At 40.5% G+C, this 11371-nt stretch overlaps 2 protein-coding genes across 2 annotated transcripts; both read right to left on the bottom strand.

The window, feature by feature from the left end:
• Positions 1–4255: 4255 nt before the first annotated feature.
• Positions 4256–5778, bottom strand: LOC127130022 (phosphoenolpyruvate carboxylase 4). Its single transcript, XM_051059110.1, has 7 exons — positions 5642–5778; positions 5391–5516; positions 5210–5311; positions 4993–5139; positions 4747–4845; positions 4543–4631; positions 4256–4409 (listed from the first exon to the last, which is right to left on the bottom strand). The coding sequence occupies exons 1-7, from the start codon at positions 5753–5755 to the stop codon at positions 4271–4273; spliced, it is 816 nt and encodes a 271-aa protein (XP_050915067.1). The 5' UTR covers positions 5756–5778; the 3' UTR covers positions 4256–4270.
• A 1626-nt stretch (positions 5779–7404) lies between these two features.
• LOC127102376 (CDP-diacylglycerol--glycerol-3-phosphate 3-phosphatidyltransferase 1, chloroplastic) lies at positions 7405–8553 on the bottom strand (the record flags this gene model as incomplete). Its single annotated transcript, XM_051039751.1, has 4 exons — positions 7405–7805; positions 7939–7989; positions 8081–8178; positions 8262–8553. Coding segments are annotated over 4 exons (630 nt in total), but the record flags the coding sequence as incomplete, so codon positions are not given.
• Positions 8554–11371: the final 2818 nt, after the last annotated feature.

The raw sequence follows: 11371 nt of genomic DNA, 5'->3' as shown, positions 1-11371 counted from the left end.
TCTGACCAGTCAGTTCGGTCACCATCTCCTCCTCCTTTTCCTTCCGAGAAGTTGAAAATGCATCCCATCGCTCTTGCCACCCTGCCAATTTACCATGAGCATCCATTAATTGTTGCTTGACTCGCTTCAACTCAGAACTGGATGATCCCAAGGCCTTGTCTGTCTTCCTGAAGAAGTCCACCTCCACAGCTAATTTCCTTTCTGTTTCCCCTTGCAATCTGACGGCTTCCCCCTTCTGATATTCTGCCTCATGGAATTGATGCATATAGTCTTGCAACTTCACACTTAACTCCGAGTTTTCAATTTGAAGCTCCTCCATGGCTTTCTTCAATTTGTCATACTCCTCTCGGCTCACCATTGTTAACTGCGCAGGAGTAGGTGGATACAAAGGTTCTTCTATAGGAAACGGCAGACCTAACTCTTCGACTCTTCCTTGAAGCCACTCTCCATACTGAGGGTAAGTTCTACAATCTCCTTTTCCAAGCACAGTTCTTCCTCTCTTGATCACCTTGAGCCAGGCCTCAGCTGCCTTACGGGATACAGTCAAATCAGGCGAAGAATGGAAAAACAGTGATTCTTCCACGTCCTTTTCCAAAGGCGGAGTTCTTAAAGCATATCCGAACTGTCTAACCGCTAGAGAAGGATTATAGTTGATTCCTCCTCTTCTTCCTACCAACGGTACATTTGGGAAGTTCCCACAACTGTGAATAATATCCGCCCGAAGCAAGCTCTGGTCAGACCACCAAGAAATATCTTTAGCTCTCAACCCCATCAATCTCTTCGACCAACTCAACGAGTCCTCGACATCAACGAACGCTCCTGATTTGGGTAGGTGAGAACTGAACCACTTATAAAACAAAGGCGCACAACAATTCAACAATCCTCCTTTTCTATTCTCATTCCTGTGGTGCACCGAATGAAAGAAATCTCCTAACAAGGTCGGCACTGGATTTCCCAACACGAAGAGGCGTATTGCGTCCATGTCCACAAATTTGGCAACATTAGGGAACAGGACAATCCCATACACACAAAGAGCCAACACAGCATTGAAACCCCTCTGGTCACCATCTTCAAGTTTCTTCTTTGCTTCTCCCAGCAAGAAACTCAAATGAAAACCACTGACTCCTCCCTTCTGACACATATTAGCCTTCAAGACTGATTTCCCCAAATATGTGGCCGAAGCAACCATGCTGAGATCGGGCAGAAACTCAGAACTGTAGAACAACAACTGTGACTTGATAGGAACTCTGAGAAAACTGGCAATCTCCTCCAAAGTAGGGACCAAAATATAATCCGGGAATGTGAAACACCTCAATGGAGGGTCATAGAACTGCAGCAGTGTGAATAGAGCATCATGTTGATCCTTGGAAAGAACCGTGACGAAACTTAGAATCAAACCGTAATCCTTTCGGAATCCTTCTAGAGAATCAGGATCCATTAACTTCATCAACTGTTGAATAGGCTCCAGACAAACCACAGGAAACTTGTAGGCGACGTGTCTCTTTCTGCCAATGTCCATCGTATAAGAACAAGAGAACCCCGACCGGAATCAAGAAGAAGATGTAAACCCCTGGGAATAGATAAACATGTATTAAGTGATATGAATGCAAAATGATGTGATGCAATGCAGTGACATGGAAATCAGGACTGCTGTATCTGCTTGAACATCTGTCGGGTTGCACTGTCAGAGTCGCCAGCTGTCGCAAACTGAAAAATACAGTGTGCGAAAAAACAACCGGCGAAAGAAAATGACAGAAGAGTCGCCACCGTGCGTTATTTATCCCAAAGGAGGGAAAGGAAACGCTCGAAGTAAACCTGAAAAGAAGGAGAGGAAAAGACAAGGTCTCGCAACCAAATCTTGGGTTCAGGAGTCGATTATGCGAAGGGAAGGTATTAGCACCCCTACGCATCCGTAGTACTCTACGGGATCCACTCTTGTTGTTCTTGTCTAAAGGGTGTGTGTTTATCTAATGTACTATTTACTAAAAGGGTCAAGAGAAAAATGACTCGCATAGATATCGCATCCATTGCATATGTATCTCATCTGAATATGAGAATCAGAGTCTTCGTAGCTCGGGTACCTATAGGTTAAAGAGATGTGTGCTCGCTAAGACATCGCGTCTTATGCCTACGTATCTCATCGGGAATGAGAATCAGAGTAAAACGTAGTTCAACTAACTACGGGAATAAGGGTCTCGATTGCAAATAGGGCAAGAGAAAGGGAATGTCTCAATCGCAACGAGGGCGAGAGAAAGGATCGCAACAAGGGCGAAAGCAAACAAGGATTAGTTGTTAGTTGTTAGTCAAACTCGGCAAGATATCGCATCTTGTGCCTACGTATCTCATCTGAACATGAGAATCAGAGTTGCCGTAGTTCGGCTACATAGGGGTTGCCATCTGAATATGGACTTACAAAAGGAGGACACCAGTTGTGTCAAAGGAGAGTGGGCAATGTGTTCACATCCTAGCAGCAGGTGTCGCAGCTCGCTGAATCGAGTCTTAGGCAGTTACCTCTCTGCAATAGGATGGATTGACATGCCACAAGATCGGAGACGCACGGAAGGTCTAAAAGAAATGGGGAAGTTCTACCCTAGAGTTGTCATGCAATATGTACTTAAGTGTCAGGATTTACAAATCTATATTCGGAAAAGCGTCATCTATCTCTACTCAACAATCGTGGCCGAAACATTGTTTTGTATCTCTTAAGACAAGATATCTTTCATTTTAAAAGGTTTTTGATTGGTCGCACGGCGGCGAGAAAAAGAGTTTGATTGGTTGGATGTGCTTTGAGTGATGGCGAGAACCAGGATTGGCGAGATATACATCTCGAATCCTAGCCTCAGGAGTGCATGGTATACACCATGTTCCATTTCCATCTTTATTTGCAAAAGTGTTTAATAGAGAATTAAGTGTTTTGATTTTGATTGAGAAAGGGTTTGGAGAAACCGCATTGACAATTTTAGGCGATGGCGAGAGTTAAGATTGGCGAGGCATACGTCTCGAATCTTAACCTCAGGAGTGCATGGTATACACCATGTTCCATTTCCACCTTTATTGAAAAAGTGTTAAATAAGAATTAGGTATTTTGAGTTTTTGTTGTGAAAATGACTTGACCTAGATCAAGTATTGATGGACGTTTGAGAAAGATTTGAATGAGTGTTTGAGAAAACAAAGTGGGTAAATTGGATGATGGCGAGAGCTAGGATTGGCGAGATATACATCTCGAATCCTAGTCTCAGGAGTGCGTGGTATACACCACGTTCCACTTCCATCTTTATTGAAAAAAGTCTTGACTTATGAATTAATATTTTTGATTTTTTATTAGAGAAAATGGCTTGACGTTGAATCAAGCATTTGATGAAAGTTTGAAAGAAAAGGAATAGAATAGGAGGGCGAAATGAATTGATTTGTTTATTGAGAAAATACTCGACGTTGGATGGAGTCATATTTTTGTATTTTTTCAGAAATGGTGGATTTTACTCCTGGGTTAGTGTCTAAAACAAATAGAGAAATAAAACAATACAACATTATATACACATTGGGGAAGTGGGATGACTTTAGCCCAATTCATACATTCATTTCCCACACTCACATTACAATCCTAATTCAAAACACTTGGAATTCAAGTACAACAATAAAAATCCACTTGAAACTTGTCCTTAGCATACACCAACGCTCCACGACTTTCAAATGTCCAAAACTCCAATCGTAGTCAGATTCTATGAATCCAACCACAACTTGGTGGGAGAGGCGGACGAAGAGTTGCGAGTAGTACTGCGGTTGTGTATATTTCAAGTTGTCTAACAGCTATCTGTGGTAACCCAAACTTGGCCTCTACCATTTCTCCCTGCTCAGTAGACCGAAGTGTGCCCTGCAATGCACCATGGGAAAATTTTACAACCGCGTCCCCTCTTAACCTTCGCATCAAGCAGAACATTTTTAGAAAGAAAAAAAATTAACAATGATAAAGCTAAATGTATAACCTACCATCACAGATCCGGGTGGCTGGGATTGAATAGCCAGATATGTAGGGCCACCACCCCGGCCAATACTGCCTCCACGGCCATGGAACAGTGTAACTTTAATACCGTAATCATTGCAAGCAGCAACAACATCCTCCTGAGCTTTGTAAAGTTCCCATGCAGCAGTGAAGCGTCCAGCATCTTTACCAGAATCAGAATATCCAACCATAACCTGCATATACAAATTTACAACACTATCAAATGAATTTCACATGATAACTATAACATAAAATCAAATACACCTCGGATTAAAAAGGTACCTCTTGATGATCGTTGTGATTCTTAATGACATGTTCGTGGTACCAGTCTATTGATAAAAGTTTCCGGATAACTGAACCAGCTTCTCTTAGGTCCTTCACGGTTTCAAATAGAGGGACAACCCGCAACCTGTTGTAAACACGTCATAAGATTCAAATATTCACAAAACAAACATAATAGACAAGTAATTTTTCATCTAAAGCACCATTTCGATCACACAAATTGAAAGATAAATAAGTTCGACTTAAGGTTTCCTACTTACGTTCCACCAGGACATGCTCTTCCCAACTCTCCAGTAGCAGCGAGCCGTGCATCCTTTTGTAAAAGCTCAACTGCAAGAACATCACTTGCCTGACAATCAAGAAAAAGTGGATAAAATTTCATTAATAATTAGATAGAAAAATGAAGGATCTGAGGATTGATTAATGATTTAGCACAAGTTGTAGCCATAAGCAATTAGTCATACACTTGAGGCCATAGAGATCACATAAGCTCCAAGTGAATCACTCCCTAGTTCAGCAGCAATTTGGAATGTATCCAAGACTTCTTTAACATCAGCCGGGACCTAAAAAAATCAAGATACCAATCAGAAATAGCAAGAACTTTGAATAGATCACAGGCCTCGGTAAATTAGAAATATCACAATGGTGGTAATATAACTGGTCAAGACTCGGTACATTGTATAAAAAGTGAAAACTCTTAACTGTCTCACCTCTATACTGACAGGAACTAGTGGCCTCTTCCCTTTCAGCTCTCTAGTTAAGAAATCTAATTTCTTTTCTTCATCCCATTCACTGTAAGTACCCATATCCAAATACGTTGTGATTGCATCAAGCGTGTCAGCATGTCTCCCTGATTCCTGTAATACAGATCGTTTTAGAACATAGTTGATTACTACAGAAATGATAAAAATCAAATACAAATCAGACCTGGCGCAAGTCAAGCTTCATTAGAACCATTCCAAAGGTAGCAACTCTACGAATGAGATCAGCAAGTCGACCATCAGCTAGCACCCCGGATCCGTATGATTGCTGAAGACACGGAAGGTTAAATAGCAATTGTGGAGTGTGGACAAACCATTCAGGAAAAAGAGGGAATGAGAAAGAGTACCAGAGATTCATAGCAGAGAAGCAGAGGTTCCAAAAGCTGGTCAGCAGTTTCATAATAATCCAAAGGATCGTAGTCACATGCAACATCCTCAAGAAGAAGTTCTAACCGTCTACGGCTCCTCTCAAGCTGAACACACAAATTTCATGCATTTATTTGAATGGTGATTTTAAACTCAAATTGCGAGTTGCTATATCAAAACCGAAAATATGTGATTTCAAGTACTCATCACCGGAATCAATCTGAAGCAATACCTTATCCTTTACATTTCCCAAGACAACTCTATAAGGAGCAATTCCAGGAAGTTGAGGAAGCTGTGGCTCTAAAAGCTTCTGAAAACCGGACTTTCCTGTTTGGGATTCTGTCATTTTATTTAAATGCAGCTAATTGACCATGAAGTAAAAATGATAGACCTTCTTTAAAGCATTGCTGACTCGACGCAAATAATGAGGAACAGCTTTCCAGAGTGATTGCTCCACTATATTCAAACCTTGGAAGATAAAAAAAATGTTATTATATGCCAAGTTGTTATTTTTCTTTTCACGTGAACTAGAAAACCTTGATACTCGAGAAACTTACCAGCTCTAGCTTCATCAACCGGAGTGGGTTTTTGGCGCCTAAGCTCGTCTGTCTGCCATATTGAAGTTATCTCTCTCACCTACCAAATCGATATAGCACATGAGAATATACGAAACATTTCCACTTAATAGTTAAACAGATAGTTTCTATCCTCTAACAGTACAGTGTCTTTCTAGAGTGAAAATCCAGTCCTGCCACCATAAACACAAATGATCAGTCCTGCAAAACAATCAAAGCCAAGATGGTGTGTAAAGTACACAACAATGTCCTTTGTTTCAATCTCCCGATTCAAAGCGCAAACCGAATTTTGTGAATCCACAATTGTGGATACAAGCATGGTCCATGAAACCGAGCAACATAAAGTGAGACAAGTGAAAAGCTTACCTCTTCCACCTGGAAATATATCTACCATCTCAAGCTGCAGTGAATCTGAGACTTAGAAGATCAAATTGAGAAAAAAAACAATGATGCAGACCCTGTTACCAAGGTGAACACATTGATGCCTACAATCATGTTGAAGAAAGTGCAAAATTTCTATAAAATCATAACAGAACTCATGTGATACTGCTCTTATAGGCATAACAGAAATAACCAAATATCTCTGAACTAAATCTCGGGATACTGCTCTCATTTGATATATCCTTTGACACTAGGGTGCAAACACTGATTCTGGCATAACATAACTCATTTGATACTGCTCTCATTTGATAGCACTCTTATGGGCATAACCGAACAATTCATTTTCAACCAGCTGCACAAGAACTGACAGTCTTTAAACAGAGTTAATTAGTAACAGTTTCTTTGGATGAACTGAACCTAACCCTAGCCAGTCTGCCATACCAACCAGCAGCATGCCTATAAAAATCTCCAACAAGCAGTTCAATACCACAGTGCATCATGGTATTAACAACAACTAGTCGTTTTGCTTTCCATCTAATCACCACTTTCAATACAATAAACTCATCATTCCATAGAAAGTTAATAAGTTCAGTTAACCAACTCATTTAATCATGGCAAGTTCACAATGTCCAAGTGCAGTTCAGTCCAAAATTATAAGGTATCTGATTTGGTCACTAATGCAAAACCAGTAAATCAGGGCAAAGTATGATGTCTCAAAAGCATAATGAAAATACACGAGTATGGCTAATTTACCATATAAATATGGATCTCAGTGAGTCAGAGAATTAAGCTTTTGGGTAATTATATACTAATTATGCATCACCAACATGCCAAAGCAAAATACAATTACAGGTATATACACAAGATGGAAACAAAATGTCACCCCTAATTAAACTATCAGAGATTTCGCTCCCAGAGCACCGTAGATTAAAACAATAGATCATCAAATGCTTGAAAAATCTCCATTCCCACACACAAACTGATTATCTAACCCACCTTGGCTTCGGCCCAGTTCACTCAGTAGTATGAAAAATAACATCATTAGTAATTCTTATTCTTTGACTGTTACAGTGAACACCAGTTTAATTGTAAAGGTAAGTTGGTGTAGTAAGAGTTCATTCATTAGTACACATAAACACGTTACAAACAAAACATCAAAGAACAAAATATGAAAAATGGAACAAAATAAAGAAATATAATAATACAAAACAATTAAGATGCATGAATTTAGTGATACATGAAGAAGGACCCTCACACAGTTCCCAGTGATGTAAAGAAGAGCTTATTAGTAAAGCATGCATTAGAAGTCAGATAAGCATTCATTACCTCTCTGCCAATGATGGCAATGGCAGGTATAGGTAGTAACCAGGGTGCTTGTGCAAACAAACCAACATCCAAAGGTCTAGTACATAATAAAACCAATGTGGCAGCAACCATAAGCTGCATTGAGTAGAACACATGCATGTTTAACATTATTAGTTTCAATACAAATTTTCTACTTTTAGATTCATTAACATGTGCCTTTCGGTATGCAATTGCAATTGCATCAAAAGTTAAGAATTGGAAGAAATACCTTATCAGCTACAGGATCTAAGAATGCACCAAATGAAGATTTTAAATTCATCTGCATTGCAAGCAACAAATTTAGTAAAAGAAAAAAGTGATAGAAGAAAAATATAGGGTTAGTTAGTGGTGTTTGAAATGAATTGAATAACCTTGCGAGCAATGTAACCATCAAGCCAATCTGTAACAGAAGCAGCAATGAAGATTGTGGTAGTAGCTACTGTTCCTTGCCAACCATCCAAATAGAAAGCTACACAGAACACAATTATATACAAAAATAGATAAAATTGAAAATGAAAATGTTGCAGTGAGCAGAATAGGGGAAACACTTACTGGCAACAAGAAGCGGCACGGCGGCGACACGGCCAAGAGTGAGAATGGTGGGTAGAGTGAGCAATTTGGAAGATTGTGGTTGTTCTTGTTCTTGTTCTGGTTCTGGCTGTGGTGGAACGGTAGAAACTAGGGCTTTTCCAGAAAGCCCCAAATTGGCGGAGAAAGAGGGGGGTTTATTGGAAATTGGGAATTTAGTTGCGGAGGAGGTGTATCTGAAGCGTTTGTGTTGGTGGAAGTTTCTGGAGGTGAAGGAGTTTGAGAATGAGAGGAAGAGGGGTTTGACGGCGGCGGTTGAAAACAAATTGTTTGTTTTAATACAAATACGAAAGAGAGAAAGAGAAAATAAAATGTGGTTTAAACTGAAAGACTTTAAACAGCGCTTTCTCAAAAGCGCTGACTAAGGTCTATATTTAAAAGCGCTTTCATTATTTTTTTAGAACATTTTCCGTGTTTTATTTTTATCTTAACCTTAGACAGCTCTTTCTTTCAAAAGCGCTGTCTAAGATGCACTGTTAAAAAACCTTTTTTGGCGTAGTGGATGTAACAGTGTTAACTGATGCAAATTGTTGGCAATGTTGCAGGATCGGTGCCGACTACAACGCTTAATTGCGTACTGGTTTGAGGCAGCTCACGTCATAACAAATGGTAAGCTTCCGAAAGCAGTTTCAGTTTTGATCACTGCTCTGGTTTGATGCCTATTCCATCATGGGCGAATTCCATCGGTAAGCCGGTGCCGCATCCGCGAAAAACAACCGGCGGGCTAAAACAAACAACACAGAGCCGCCACCGTGCGTTATTTATCCCAAAAGAGGGAAAGGAAACGCTCAGAGTAAACCTGGAAAAATCATGGTCTCGCGACCAAAGAGATGGGATCGGGAGTCGGTTACGCAAGGGGAAGGTATTAGCACCCCTCACGTCCGTCGTACTCGATGGGATCCACGCTCTAAAAGAAAGAAAAGGTTGCTAAACAAACATCACACACATACTCACCGAAGACAACACAGGTGGGGTTAAGAGGAAGAGGGCTCGCTAGGACATTGCATCCTATGCCTACGTATCTCGTCTGGAACGAGAATCAGAGCTGCCGTAGTTCGGCTCACGCACGCCAAACAAGACACACACAAACACAGGCAAACCTGGAACCCGAATGCCAATCGCTGGGCTTACATCGGCTTCCGAACCAAACAAACACAATCAAGATACGGACAGCCAATCGCTGGGCTTACATCCATATCCTGACACACAAGAAGAAACAAGCTAACACACACAAAAAAGAAAAAAAAGTGCCCGGAGAGACCTCGCACGGTCTCCTGCCTACGTACCTCATCTGGTATGAGGATCAGGGCGACGTAGTTCCCCTGAACGGGAAAGAAATTCTAACCAGATACAAAGGGAGACACACTACCAGGGAGCTGTACTCGAGCCTAGTGTTATCATGCGTCATTGCCCTATGTTGTGGTTTCTATCCTACTTGCACAACAGCAAGCTAATCCTAACCAGGAAAAACAAGCATGCAAGCATCAATCAAAATAAAACAAACATTTCACATAGCACACACTATATCCAGTCAAGTGAGGCTCAAACAAGGGTGGACTGCCGAGGCAAGTCATCTGTACAAGGTAGTGTTCGCTCTTAACCCTGACATTGAGAGTCAGGGTGAAGCAGATGAAAGGTGAGTGAAGATTAGACTTCACAGCTCTTATCCCTGGCCAGGGAGAGCTTCAGACAAAGGAGCGTGGGTCCAGAATGGAGGGACCCTTCTACGCTCAAGACTCTGACTCGACTGGGCAACAACACAAGATCTTGGGTTAATGTCCCAATGCGTCAACACAGTGGTGTGAGCAGAGGGACGACTCAACAGAATAGCGGGGGATAGATTGCATATCCCTTGGGTTCCGCCAATTGCCTCATAGAGGTCTTTACCTGCTTGGCACAAAAGTAAACAATCACAAACATCGCCTCTTAAGGAGGACTTCAGACAGTTGCTTGGCCAAGTAACAGGCCAGGTCTTCCAGACTACATGGAGACAAGAGAGTCTACCTCAACTGGTTTATACAACCAAGCAGCAGCACAACAAGTTCTTAAAGAACTAAAGCGACTATGGTACCTGGAATCAATCAAGTATCATCAGTACTCAGACAAACCAACAGTAAACAGCAAATGTTAATCTGTACAGTCAAACACAAGTTAATGCACACAAGTGCAAGCCATGAGCCCAAGCTCAAGCATCAAACCCTACAACACAAAACCAATGTTAGTTTACAACATCAAACAAAACTCAATTTAATCAGCTTGCAATTTTCTCCTTAAGCCTTTTGCATTTCAACCTGAAAATCCAAACCAACCATGAGAAACAAGACCACTAGGCCAAGCCTAGGGTCCAAAGGAGATGAAAAAATCAAAACAGCAAGTGAAAATTATCCAAAACCACATTCAAACAATTTAAAAGCAAGACCAATTGGTCCCATGCTCATATCAATCACCATTATCATTTTATGCACAAAATAGTATCAAACATGCAATTTGCAACATCAATAGACCAAACAGAATGATCACAATCAAATCCATATCAAACACAACTCAATAAATTCCACAAAAATTCCAACCTAAACAGAACACATTCAATGAGTAGCATATCAATTTTCAGCTCATTTGGATCAATGGAAGTATGGAAATTAAATTCATAAAGTTCAGACAAGTTCAAGCAAGCCAACACATGGTATCCAAACAAACATCAACTTCCAAAAATCATAAATCAGTGACAATACATGATAAATGAATGGGATCAAAACCACAATGACCTATAGTGTGTCTACAATGCTCATACCAAATTTCACACTCATACAATCAATGATCAGAAATTCACAAATCAAATGGTAACATGTGTCACAAAACAAATCACCAAAATGACCAAACAGAGGAGAAAATTCCAATCAATTAGGAAATGCCATCAATAAATCCAGAAAAATTCTCATGTATTCTCAACATACCAATGCTCAAACATGCAAATAATTGGCTCAATTCAACAACCCTAAGCAAGGCAAATAAAATCATGAAATTCATCAAGCTTGGTGTGACACAAATTGTCACACCTCTATTCAAAAATTCAT

The sequence above is a fragment of the Lathyrus oleraceus genome, chromosome 1, assembly GCF_024323335.1.
Source record: "Lathyrus oleraceus cultivar Zhongwan6 chromosome 1, CAAS_Psat_ZW6_1.0, whole genome shotgun sequence".
NCBI classification, from domain to species: Eukaryota; Viridiplantae; Streptophyta; class Magnoliopsida; order Fabales; family Fabaceae; genus Lathyrus; species Lathyrus oleraceus.
The sequence above is the reverse complement of the archived record's forward strand: the minus strand, read 5'-3'. Positions and strand labels throughout refer to the sequence as shown.